The sequence below is a fragment of the Monopterus albus genome, unplaced genomic scaffold (genome assembly GCF_001952655.1).
Source record: "Monopterus albus unplaced genomic scaffold, M_albus_1.0 scaffold5.1, whole genome shotgun sequence".
In the NCBI taxonomy this organism is placed as follows: Eukaryota; Metazoa; Chordata; class Actinopteri; order Synbranchiformes; family Synbranchidae; genus Monopterus; species Monopterus albus.
The window spans coordinates 2,972,344-2,985,557 of record NW_018127885.1 but is presented as its reverse complement, the minus strand read 5'-3'; the positions used below and the strand labels follow the sequence as shown (position 1 = coordinate 2,985,557).

The 13,214-nt window shown below is 39.5% G+C and overlaps 2 protein-coding genes across 10 annotated transcripts in view; both read left to right on the top strand.

Annotated features, from left to right (window-relative positions):
* mef2aa (myocyte enhancer factor 2aa) overlaps positions 1 to 3,776 on the top strand; it is a 50,498-nt gene extending 46,722 nt beyond the window's left edge. For 4 of the 9 annotated variants that reach the window (XM_020611512.1, XM_020611479.1, XM_020611519.1 and 1 more), the window contains 3 exons: positions 2,252 to 2,381; positions 2,543 to 2,666; positions 2,846 to 3,776. In XM_020611512.1, the coding sequence (XP_020467168.1) occupies positions 2,252 to 2,381; positions 2,543 to 2,666; positions 2,846 to 3,182 (591 nt within the window). In that variant the 3' untranslated portion in view covers positions 3,183 to 3,776. Of the gene's footprint in view, positions 1 to 713; positions 738 to 2,251; positions 2,382 to 2,542; positions 2,667 to 2,845 lie in introns of all 9 variants that reach the window. The other 5 variants (XM_020611506.1, XM_020611470.1, XM_020611462.1 and 2 more) reach the window with 2 other exon arrangements.
* Positions 3,777 to 9,123: 5,347 nt separating this feature from the next.
* Positions 9,124 to 13,214, top strand: part of mctp2a (multiple C2 domains, transmembrane 2a) — a 34,646-nt gene continuing 30,555 nt past the window's right edge. The window contains exons 1-3 of the mRNA XM_020611193.1: positions 9,124 to 10,151; positions 12,045 to 12,104; positions 12,190 to 12,298. Of these exons, the coding sequence (XP_020466849.1) occupies positions 9,207 to 10,151; positions 12,045 to 12,104; positions 12,190 to 12,298 (1,114 nt within the window). The 5' untranslated portion in view covers positions 9,124 to 9,206. The remainder of the gene's footprint in view (positions 10,152 to 12,044; positions 12,105 to 12,189; positions 12,299 to 13,214) is intronic.

The following is a 13,214-nucleotide window of genomic DNA, read 5'->3' as shown; positions in this document are numbered from 1 at the left end:
CAGCCTGTCATTAGGCCATAATGGTATTAAATTAATCACATCTCAGTGTGACAGAGTGTAGATGAAGACTTAATCAGGGGCCTAGGGTGTGAGCCAGATAATATCTTGTCGCCCTTGTCGTGTCTTCCTGCTGCTATTGATTGAGTGTGGGTATTAAGACAGCCCTGGCCTGGTCGCACTATGTCCCACAGCACAGATAAGATGGAAGACGGGCTTATGGTTCCTCATTCAGCACAGGGAGGATTTGAAATGCAAAGTACTGCATAGTCACAGTTGGTACCAGTAGTGAAGAAACTTCATTTGTCATTTTTAATAATTTTGAGAAGATGGTAGTGACATGTTCACAATCAGATGGGTGTTAATATCAAGAGCAATTTTTTTTGTACTCTTCTAACTTCACTGGCTTTGACTGCTTTTTCTTCATTAGCGACAAGTTACAGACTTTATAGCACGAACTATGGCTTCAGAACTTCATGTCCACACGTTATTGGAAGATTGTGGTCACATACTTAAAGACAAGTTAATTGGGTATCTATGATTTGGACAAATTGGATCTATAAACGCAAAATGAGTGCGATTTTACAATGATTGCAGACATCTTTTGTCTTTTGTTGTAAAATCTAGATAGCTGGCACTATTTTCCAGAGCGATTTACAGTCGCTCTGCTTCTTTTCTGTAACTCTGCCTCTCTTCTTTTCTTCTGTTGAGGGCAGTCGGAGGAGGAGGAAATGGATTTGGTGAGTTTTGACAAATGCCTGGGCAAATGGCTGACATGTGAACATGCTTCCGGTAATCACACATGCTAGACTAAAAGCAGTGCTCAAACCGGAGGTTGGCTCTCACAACTGCCAGCAATAATAAATTTAAATAATAATAATAATAATAAAAATTGTCACTGCATGTTTTGGGTTTGGCCTGTGAAAATTGCCTCAGCCTGTTAAATTGGCTCCTCCATCTCCAACACGTCAGTATTAGTCATATACCACCAAGCGTGTCCGCGTATGTGTTCGAATGTGTGTGAGCGTGCATGTGTGTAAGAAGGAGAGAGAGCAAAAATAAAAACAAGTCAGTATTTACTTTTTAAAACTGTAGACACAATCTGAATAGCTTCAGAGTGTTGGTTCAAATATAAATGATTTCTATTTTTTAAGGAAGGGAAGATGACATCATCTTAAATGAAATCATTCTGTGAGATACTTGGTTTTGGTGAAGTCATCTGGCTGGAGAATGTTGAAACAATACACGGAAGCCATCAACTAGATTATGATGCAATGCTGCTTCAAACGTAACCACTGGCAGCTGCACATATGTTTGTTACATTACATCTGAGGATTTATTATAGCATTGTTCTGAACTATGCCTGCATTTGATTAGTTGGAATTTGTGCCTTCGTAGCTCACAGCGTAGTTTGCTGCATGACCACACCAACATGCGTAGGTGTGTTTATGTCGACTGCATGTCAGTTGCTGCACTATCAACACCGGTGCTCTACCTCGCTTCACTCATGGAATTGAAATGCGTCATTTGTGTTATCCTTTTGCACCATCTCAGTTAACAGTTGTTTATTTGATTACAACACTGATCTCTAGACTCACTTTGATTTGTCTCACTCCTGCAGCATTAATTCCTTTTCACATTTAACAAAGTAAAACTCAAAGAAGATTCTTTATAAATCTGGTTAATAATGTGCTGTGTCTACAGATGCATGTCGGTTCATGTGATTTCTGCACTGATTACATTTGTCAGTTGTCTACTTTAAATTGAAGGATTAAACAAATTATTTAATGCAATTATGGAAAGGTCATGGTATCCATTTTTGATGTGGTGTAAAGTGTATCTGGAGTTTTTTTTCTATATATGCATATGTATAGTATGTTTAGTTAGCTGTATTTGGATAAATAGCATAAAGTCCCTGCAGTAAACTACAACATCACTTTTGGAGATTTTGTCCTGTATTTTTAGCCTCTTTCTTGATAAAGCAGTTTTCAGAACAACTGTTAATAATGAGTCAGAAAGATATTGAAGCTACACCATGAAGCTACACCACCACCTTGTGGCAGCTGGTATTATTACACTCATATCCCTGATTACCACTTTAGGCTTACACCAACATAATAATGTCTAGGCTCTGAATTAAACATCTTAAATTATTAGAGCATATATGAATTGTTTGGTTTTAGAGTGTGGTGTTTCTAATGCGCTTTATTTTGGGCTTATGCAACTTCTTTGTTGTCTTTTTTGTGTTTTACAGAACACCCAGAGGATAAGCAGCTCCCAGTCTACCCAGCCACTGGCCACTCCAGTGGTGTCTGTTACCACCCCCAGCTTACCCCCACAGGGCCTGGTCTACTCAGGCATGCCCACCTCCTACAACCCTGCTGGTGAGTCTGGCTTTGCTCTCCCCTCAGACTAAATTCAACCGCCTCAGCTGTGACTGTTTATACTCCACACTGTTGGTTCTGCTCTTTTCTCAGTGGCGCACAGTGTTGTAGTTGAAATGTGAGTCAGTTCTCACTGTGTGTGGCTGCTTTTGTTTTTACAGAGTACTCCCTCAGCAGTGCAGAGATCTCTTCCCTGCAGGGTTTCAGCTCTCCTGGGCTCTCACTAGGCTCCATGTCGGCATGGCAACAGCATCAACTGGGCCAGGCAGCTCTTAATTCTTTGGTGTGAGTAACACACTTCCTAACAAAGACACACTCTCCAGACGCCCTCACATAAAAGCAATACCCACTGTGCTCTGTGATATCATGCTGAATCATACATCTACATATTCCTGGCTTCTCACATTGTTGCACCTCACATTTGTTGAGCTGAACATAAAATGTCCTGCTTGTCTTTTCTGTAGTGGTGGAGGTCACCTACCTCAGGGTTCCAACTTATCCATCAGCACCAGCCAGAGCATAAACATCAAGTCCGAGCCCATTTCACCACCTCGGGAGCGTGTCACCCCATCTGGCTTCACCCCTCAGCAGCCACAGCAAGGGTCCAGCCGGCAGGAAGTTCTGGGACGTTCACCTGCTGACAGCCTCAGCTCCTCCTGTAGCTCATATGACGGCAGCGATAGGGAAGACCACCGGCCAGACTTCCACTCCCCGCTGGGGCTGGGCAGACCCCCTGCTGGCACTGAGGAGAGGGAGAGTCCCTCAGTCAAGCGTTTGCGCATGGATACATGGGTGACATAAAGAGCCCCGAAAATGCTTTCAGTCACCAGCCGGTCAGAGAGAGGGAGGGGTTAGACATAGAGACGAAAGAAAGAGCGAGGGTCCTTAGAGCTATCGTTATAGATTATTCAACTCCATTTCAATTTGTAAGACTGAGATGTAATGTAATAATACACGTGGGGACATATCTAAAGTAAATTCTCAAACTGAGTAAGATTAAATCAATCTCAGTTAGCTGGACTGAATTATATGCACAAGCAGGTGGTATCAGGTACTTGGTGCAATTCAGATGACGTTTGCAGAAGAAAGATGTTCAGAGAGAATTGTTAAACAATAGGCACTAGGTTATTGTAGTCACTGGTCTAGTCAGACACTTACATGTAGTTGCTGTGTTGCTGTTGTGCTTGCAAGTTGCAAACAATCAGAGGAAGTTGTGTTGCTTTCAGGCTGAGGACCCTTACATATGATGTTCACTGCAAGAACTATCCTTTAAATCATGCTGTACAAGACCTTTATCTCAAGTGGCCTCGTCTAATTTATTGAATCAATTGATCAGGAGATGAAGACAGAATGAAGTATAACTAAACAGGAATTTTGCTCATACAGTTAACAGTTGCAACACAACAAAATTTATTGCAATAATTTAAAATAGTAGGATATATAAATGTGCAATTAAGATAATGCGAACCTGTCCAGTTGAACTGGTGAGAACATCGACACGTTCACGTTTGTCTAACAGTTCATCAGTAATATAAGCCAAAGCTGTTATTTTGTGTTGTTTTGTACAGTTGCTATGGTTTCCTAACATTTCACTCGAATACAGCTTTTTTCATCAGTTTAAATTTTTTTTATTGTGCATTATTACAAAGGGTGTAAAGTCATGTAAAGCAGATCTTGAATTGATATCTAAAGCCATGAACATTTGCTGTTCTGTTTGTATAATTGAACATTTGAGCCAAACATTTCCTTTTGTTGTGTAAATAGCGACTTTAATATATATCACCAGGGTGTGAGTACATGCTGAATGTACTGTACGATCACCGTTTTCAAGAAAAGTATATTTTTGTGGAAAACAACCAAGTTTACAAAACTAGACCCTTGACAAGTAGACAACTCACCGCTCAATATTTGTGATTTTGTTAATTTTGCTGTAATCTCTTCTAAATTGAATTATCAACATAGCCTCCCATATGTTTAAGTTCCAGATGGTCCACTGGGTTTTTTTCCTCTCTATTAATGGTGACTGTTTGTCATGAAGACATTGTGATAACAATGCTGTGAGGTTGAAGTTCCACTATTTTCATTTTTGTGAAGGATGATCACAAGGCTAAGGGAAGTGGGGTTTCTTCCCTCCTATTGTGTTAGCTCATGTTAGTTGTATACCAGCAGCTGCTGAATACACTGCCAACATCCAACCCCAAGGTCCCAGCCCCACGCTGAAGAATAATCTATTGTTATTGCAGGTTACTCAGCTGAAAAACATGCAATTTTCACTAACCTGTCATTGGTTCATTGAATTTAAGCAGAAAATATAAATGTGGTAGAAGTAGCTCCTGACCTTAATGCAAAACTGATCCCGCCTGGGCCCATATATAGTTGTCCATATCAGTCTCCTTGGTGTCAGTCACAATTATGTATAAAAATTCTCCTGTTTTCTCAATTGGCTCCACAAAATTTTATTTTATATCAATGCCCTTTAACTAGTAAGAATACTGTAGGCTTAGGAAACGTAGAAGCCAGAAAAGTGAAAATCTGAAGGCGCTGAAATCACGTACATAGAAGCTGTTCTGCCACTAGGCTGATGCCTCAGTTATTACACAGACAAACGGGGGAAAAGGGGCTGTAACTTGTTTTCGTCTTCATCATTACAAAAGCAAAAAAAAATTCTGCCACTAAATTCATAACAACCACAACAACATGATGTCACTGACTTCAATCTCACTGCTGGATTGCACACATTTGAATGACAAGTTCGCTGTATGAGAGAAGTATCACTCTGCATTCACCATGACATACAGTATCGTGTGTATATATTCATCATAAGCTCCATACTAGTTCTCGGTATAAGCCCGTAATGATCTATGCAGTTTTAATCCCACAAATCACACGATATATACAGAATATGATGTCATTACAGGTTGTATTTATTGTACGGCGCATTAGGAAAGAGCTTCAGAGGGTAGACAGACTGTTATCCTGAAGTGCCACAGCTGGAGGCTGCTTGACTGCAAGTTGCAAACATTACATTTTATTAAATGATTGATTTGGAAACCCTGGGGCAATCTCTACATGCTCATATATATTATTAGACATACTTTACATAATGTATAGTTATTCATAATGTAATCCAGTACAATACAGCAGGTGAACATAGCAATAATAAATGACTACAACAAAAACTGTCTGCTTGTCTTGGCAGCATCACCTCATAGTTGAGCACACATGTTAGCACTTAATAACATATCAGGGAATTTTGTAGTTTCTCTATCTATATGCACAGTTAGGAAATGCCTTATCCCAAAGAAAAATTACACCACTTTTATTTTAGTAAAAAAAAAAACAAAACAAGACATTGCAGATATCACTTCTCAAACCTGACCAGACCTGCCTCTTCTCAGAAAGAGTACACACAAGGAAATGCATGGTGAATGCACTGTGATACACTTTGCTCGCTTGGTCCAAATTGTGCACAGCTGATGAATGTGAATGGAAAGGGTAATCATTGAACCTTTGTAAAGGACTTTCCTCACTTTGCTCTGTGAGAGTACACTGCTTTGCTTCATGGCTTTTATAAACAGAACTACGTGTTTGGTAAGTGTTTGTAGTTGATAGTTCACCTAACTAAAGAAGCTGTTTTCGGTTTGAATGCTCAGACCGTTTGGCAGCACAAGCTGGACTTTGTTGCCAACAATGAAATGATTTGTTTCAAAATTGAAAGAGATTTTTAAGTTAATTCACATTTCATTTCCCTTGAATGTGTTATTTTATTTTCATCATACAATAAATATTCAACTTTTTATTAAACAATTAAGATACTATGCTAGATATTGTTGTACAAAATTTGTATTCTTCACAAAAGTACAAATATTGGCTTTTAATGTGTAATTTAGGTTATCTCTCTTATTGTGTATAAAATGAGGTAAACAACTCTTACCTAGAATTTGTTCTCCTGTGAAGTCCCAAACAGTACAAACTGTCAACTTTATTAAACACCTCAGTGTATGCTCAGTCTGAACTCAATGTCTATCTTTGAATTTCACTTTGCAAATGCATTGTGTTGGCCTCATAAATCACTTAGTCCACCGGGGCCACTGTCATTGTCTATCACAGTGCAAACGGCAGCACAATGGGTTTATAAAAACACACATTACATATAGCCTAGGTTTAATGGCTGAGTGCGGTGTGACTGCGACTGGTGGAAGATGCACTCAGGTCCCATCTGGAGGGAAGTAGAACTGTAAAAATACTCCATTGTAAACCATTTTGTAAAATTTTACTTAGATACAAGAACAGAAGCAGGCACTATCAGCACAGTGTAATATTAGGAAATTTCACATTCAAGTTTACAGTGAACTGCAAATTAAATGTTGCTAATTTAAGTGAGCTTCGCATTCAAATGAGAAAAAATTCATTTGTGAGGTGAGTTATAGCTACTTGTTCTTTAACGTTATGGGAGCGTGGGAAATAGTAATTAACTTTAGCCTATAGACCTACAAGATGTCTATTAGTCTGACTGCTGTAGTTAGGTCTTTTTGTGGGGATCAAAAACAAATGTGTAAAACTCTCAAAATATGATGCATTGCAATAGAAACTCCCCAGCAGTTGATGGCAAGTTACAGTTAACCTATGCAAAGCAAGTTAGTAAATGTGCGTTTACTTTTGCACATGTTAATTTAGCTTCTTAGGCCTATTTGGTTACTTAATTGATGTTTGAATTCTAAACTTTACAAATAAAACCTTGAAATCTATTTTCCACCTTTGCTTGGAGAACAAAACTAAACACTGCCATGCAACAACGGAGGTCTTAGGTCAGCTGTAGCCTCGCTCTTTATGGCTGTATTCAGTCTAAAGGCTTGCATGTCAGTATTTTTGTCCCCAAGTGTATGTTCCTGACTCAGTCAGACCAGCTGTACTGAAGGCTGGAGCAGGTCCAGTGTGCATGTGTAGAGTCACCAAGCAGGGTTTTGGGCTGTTTGAGTTGTGTGAGAAGGAGGGCAACAAGACACCTGCCATAGGGGCTTGCCCTGGTCAGAGCCCCAGCCCCGCCTTTCAGCTGGGAGCCAAGTTGGAGCCAAGTTGGGCCTTTTTCATGTGGGCCTGATTTCTTTAAGCCATCGGCAAATATTGAGCAAGACTTGGTCCAGACTCAAACACATCTGTTGTCATATAGCCTTCACTGTCAGACACAGACAAGGAGTGACAGAGTGAACACCAGTGGGTCTGTTGCATTAGCTTATATGTGTGGACAGAAAGCTATAGTTTATACTTTGCAAACACAAATTTTCACTTTTGACGAGCTTAGGCTAAACCACGTTCATCTGCAAACAAATATACGGCTGTCTGAAAGAAATGGAGTTTGATATGACAAGACAGCCACTGAGTGCCAGATCCATAGTGAAGATCAGGGATGAGATAAGGCGAACAGATAGCCAGCATTTCATATGCCTCAATCATGTTGCACAATCCATCAGCAGTATTTTTGGATTGTTTTAAACAGATAAGAAGGACAGTTGTATTGGAGACTTAGGCTAGATTATGGCATTAAGAGCTTGTAAGAGCACTCGCATTAGAGGAAGCATAAAGCATGCAAGTATTAAAACAGATAAATAGCTTCCAACATGCAAATACACAGTGAAATTTTCAGATAAACAATAAACAGATTGACAAAATAGGCTAGTGATCCTATTGTACCGTCAGCAACTGTTTCATTATACCTTCAGTGGTTTCGTGCGTCACTATGGTGTCTTCATTTGCTTAATATCTATTGTCTGTTCTTCTCGCTCTGATCCTACATACCGGAAAGTCTTGCTGTGGGTGGCTCCAGTCATCACAGAAGTCTTGAGTAAGACTCAATATGACTGCAGCATTCTCATGGTCGTTGAAACTCATCTTGTAAGACTGGTATGGCTAGTTTCACTCAGGCTGACCTACCACTGATCATTTGTTTTTAAGCAGGACGGTGCACTGTTGTGCTGCCAGAAACACGTCCTTTTCTCATTATAGTTACAATGGTTGAGCTGCTTATTGGAACATTTACTGCTGTTCTAAGTGAAAGTTGACTCGGTGTGCGGCTTTGTCAGACTGTTCAGCAAAGGTGTATTGAACAGGTATAGTATGATTCTTCTTCTGAATTAGACTGGAAAATTTAGTAGGTCATTTAGTAATTTAGTCATGTATAAGTAATTTATTCACACATAATTCTATAATGAGACATTAGGCCTTAGTGATGGTCACATTTTCTGTGACTATGCATCTTGCTTGTATCTTTGCTTTTGTAAAGTACTGCTAATTTAGCTATTCAGAGGTAGCATTTGTATTGTTATAAGGTAGAAAGTGAAATCAAAAACTGGCAGAGGTATGTTTGTTTGGTGTGACACTAATTCACATGGTAGACAAACAATAGAGATGTCTTTAATATTGACAGTGTATACTGATAAGTCCTCTGAAGCACTCAATCTGCCACTGTGTTACTACATCTTAAGGTTCTGGCAAGGACAGTAAGTACAATAATAGATCCTAAAAGATTAAACTGTGTGTGAGCCTGTCAGTGTAATTGTGTCAGGTTGAGTGTAAGACTGGAAATGTGATGTGAATGTATATACTGAAAATGCCACTTGTCAGCGTGGCCTACATATCTATGTCTCTGTATAACTGTCCACCAGAGGCTACAAATTGTACTTTTTTATCTTGTATTTGACTATTTATATCATTTCCATGGATTGCATCTACTCTACCTGTTGTCTTGTGTTACTATGTACAAATGTAGCAAAAAATGATCTTGATTTTGCTGTTGTTTTTATGTTAATTTAAAAGGCATCATTAAAAATGGAGACCAGGAAAAAGAACTTCTTGGAAAATTTGCGCCAGAAAACTAAGTTGGCTATAATGAAGAAGCCAGGTAAGAAGGCGCTTGCCAAGCAGGGGAGAAATCGGCCCAATCGGCGCAGTCTTTCTGTGCCGGATCTCAGGTTGGAGCCAGGTGAAGCGTATTCTACTGCTTCTAATGCCGTGTTCCCTTATCCGTCTCCTGATGTGAGTGATACTGACACTTTTACAAGTGACTCAGTCAGTGATATGCCACCTGTCACTGACCAACTGAACAATTCATTCTCAGAATCTACGCTCAAGGATACTACAGATTACAAAGCTGCAGCTTTGAATAGAATAAATTCACCAGTGGAGTCTTTGAGCCTTGATGAGCGAATTGATGATAAGATAATTTCAGGCTTGGAGAACAAGGTGATCTCTCCCGAAGAAATCCTCTATGCAAAAGTGATTAAAAGAGCCAAGAGGAATGTACCTAAATTTACTTTTGACCCCATTCCTTCACCAACACCAGACCTTGTAGAGAGAGAGAGTCTCTCTGGTGAAAAGGAGAGCACCAGTGAAGTCCCTCCAGTTGACAGGATACGTTCAGGTACTGTTGCTGCGGCACTTAGCAGAGCAAGCTCACTGCGAGACCAAGTGAGCCCCTACATAGAAAAGAGGACCACAGCGTTTGAACAGAGAAAGCCGTCATTTGAAAAAAGGACTTCGCCAGTAGTCAGACGAGTCGCTCCTGCAGATAGAACATATGTGACTCTGGATACTCTGGGTACTCCTTTGGAGAGTGCAGATGGCATCTCACTGGATTCTGCCTGTGACACTCCCAGCGAAGAGTATGTCAATGCGACCTGGACGACCGACTCAGATGACCCAGACCAGGAAGCCTACTGTCAGTTCTTCATGGAAGATGCCCACACTGAAGAGGCCCTTGAAGAAATAGATGAGGTCAGTTTTATTACAAGTGTATTTAGGTACAGACAGAAGAACCTGTTTTTATTTGAAGTGTGTATGCACTGTAGACTTATGTTGTTTGGAATTTGTAATCAGATGTCAAATGATAAATCGCACAGATATAAATCCAATTCAGCCCACTCTTGTGCACAAATATCATAGAGGTTATTGTTCGGTCACCAGAATCAGGATAATAGGTCAAAGGGAGGTTGTGCAAACTTTTAAAGGTAAAACAAATAGCTTGTTACAAATATTCTATGAAGCAAAACCACAGTAAGTGTCAGTAGCATGTCTTTTAACATAGGTCCCATTTGAATAGTTGTATCCTTTCAAAGTCAAATAATGAGGTTTGGTTTTTTACAGGCTAAGAGGTGCTAGAATTTAATATGGTGACTTGTATGATAGTGATCTTCCTTTTTTTGAGTACACACCATCCCTGTAGTACTTGTATATAGACACCACATATTCTGAATATCTTATATATCAACTACCCATTGTGACATTAAATGTTCAGGCTGCTAGCGCAGCATACTGTATCCTAAGGTTGGTGTTAAATGTAAAGTGACCACCAAGGATCTGACTTTTTATACCCCTGGGAATAGGCTTTCATATCCTGTTTTGCCTTGATACCTCTTAGATAACTTGTTACTAGTTAGTGATACAGTGTGGGAGGTAGAGCTCTACAAGAACACCAAGAGAATGATAACATCTCACTTTGCCTTACACTTGACACTTCTTACTGCTGTGAGCAATACACACTCAGTACTATAGATGCATTGTCCCTAAACTCATTGTCTATAGTCATGAACATTAGAGTAAAGCCATAAATACAGTGTTGTTTTTTTTTAAGTAGTTGGATTCCTTGCCTTTTTGCATACTTTACCGATTTGTAGATTTAACTTGAAAAGGATAAAATTGCCATTTTTATTGAGCAGTTTACACTCAGTAATCCACAACAACAAATTGAAAACATTTTATTTTAGAAATTTTTGCTAATTTAGTGAAAGTCAAAGACTGAAATCTCTGATTTGCAAAGCAGTCACACTCCGACTTTGCAGATGCCCTTTTGGCAACGGTTACAGCTTTGAGTCTTATTGGGTAAGGTACTAGCCAAGTGATAAGTGGTATATTTCAGACAAAGTGCTGCCAAAACACTTCAGCTTTTGTCTCATCAGACTAGAGCATCAGAATCCTCAAAATCCAAGTGGCCTGCCATGGCTTTTGCTCAAACTGGCTTCATCTAGTCACTGTACTGTACCATAAAGGCCTGTGTGATGCCAAGCTGCTGAGATGTTGTCCTTAAAGGCAGCCCTCTCATCTCTGCAAAGGACTTCTGAAGCTCTGTTAAAGTGACCAGTTTGGCTGAAGAAACCTAATGGTTCCAAACCTTTTCCATTTTAGTTACTGAGGGTACTGTGTTACATTCAGAGCTTTAGAAATAGTTTTATATCTTTGTCTTCAGTTTTGTGACAGATGTCTACAGAGTGTTTCTTCATAGTCTGCTTTTTGTCCTGTCCTGCAATGTGAATTGTGGGACCTTATATACAGGAGTTGTGTCTTTCTAAATTATATCTCTAGTCAAGTTCTAGACACAGCTCAAGGATAATTAAAGTGGTCAGGATGAACATGACTAGTGTCCGACAACAAAAGTTCTCAGTAGTTTGTAAATGGAAAAACATTTCTAAAAACATGTGCCATTATGGGCTGTTGAGTGTGGATGGCAAATTAAAATTAAATATACAAAAAATAAAAGGTGTAGAAGTGAAGGTGAACTGAATGCTTTCTGAAGCCACCATGTGATGAGTAGTACACACATCTAGGCATCTTAGCTTAACTATACTCTGCAAAGTGTTTCCACAATCTTTATTACATCCTTTTTTCAAGTAGATGTCCAGTGAAACAGGTGACCTTTCTGACGAACATTTGCAAGATCCTTCAGAAGCTTCTGTGAGTACTGACCGGACTGTTGTACCTATTAAGCTAAGCCTCTGATATGAGAACGTATATAAATATGACTGGTTCTCCTCAGCAGGTTGTAACACCATGTTCTGACGGCCAAGCACACATTGTGTTCCAAAGATATCTCCTGAGCATCATCCTAAAGCAGGGGAGGAACCTGGTCATCAGAGACAAGCGCTCTGGTAGGTCAACAACCAGCTAGAGATTAAGAAGCTGTCGCTTTTGAATCTTAAGGGGATAATGATTAACTCTTTCTAAGCTAACAGGAAAGTGTTCTCCTAAATTTGGCAATTTTTTAACACTCTTGAATGAATTAGTAGAGCCGAAGATGTATGGAGATAAAATACTATCAAAAATGTTACAAATGCGTGTTTAACGTTTTGTCTGTAACAAGCGATTTGTGTGTGTGTGTCATGAGGATCAGAAATGCGTGCTGCGCTATCTGCACGTATAAAGCCTTTTGTGTGTGCGTGTGTCATGCTGTTCACAAATTCGTGCTGTACAAACTGCACATAAAACACATTTTACAAATGCTTAAAAACGATTTTTCGTGTGCAGTTCTTTAGAAAGTACGTACACATTGTTACCTACGCATGCGTGGATCGTCTAACACACGAATCACCTTCCGCGCACACACGGATTTTTGAGAGTGTTTTCCCGCACTCTCAAAAATCCACGAGCCACGAATGCACGGTGCGTTTAAGGACACGTGGAAAATTCGGACATCTGAGTTTCCAAACCTGTTTCCTGAAAAAAAGTATTTACACAACGCTATTCCAAATGGACATTACATAAAATAAACAAAAATATCTAATACATAAGTTTTAAAAGAGAACATTCCAGTTGCCTGCAGTTTGTGGTGCATGTTCTAAATTTTTATATATATTAAATATATGCTCCACGGTTTGTTGTGCTATGCTAGATAAGTGGATGGTTCGATACGTAGATTCGAAGGAGAGACAACCTGTGACTGTTTTCATGCTAAACGTACTAGCGGTGTGTATCACTAAAGCATGTCCCACTGAAAAACAACAACAAACTCCGTCAGGAGGAATATGTGCATCACTAAAATATGCCCTACTGAAAAACTATAAACTC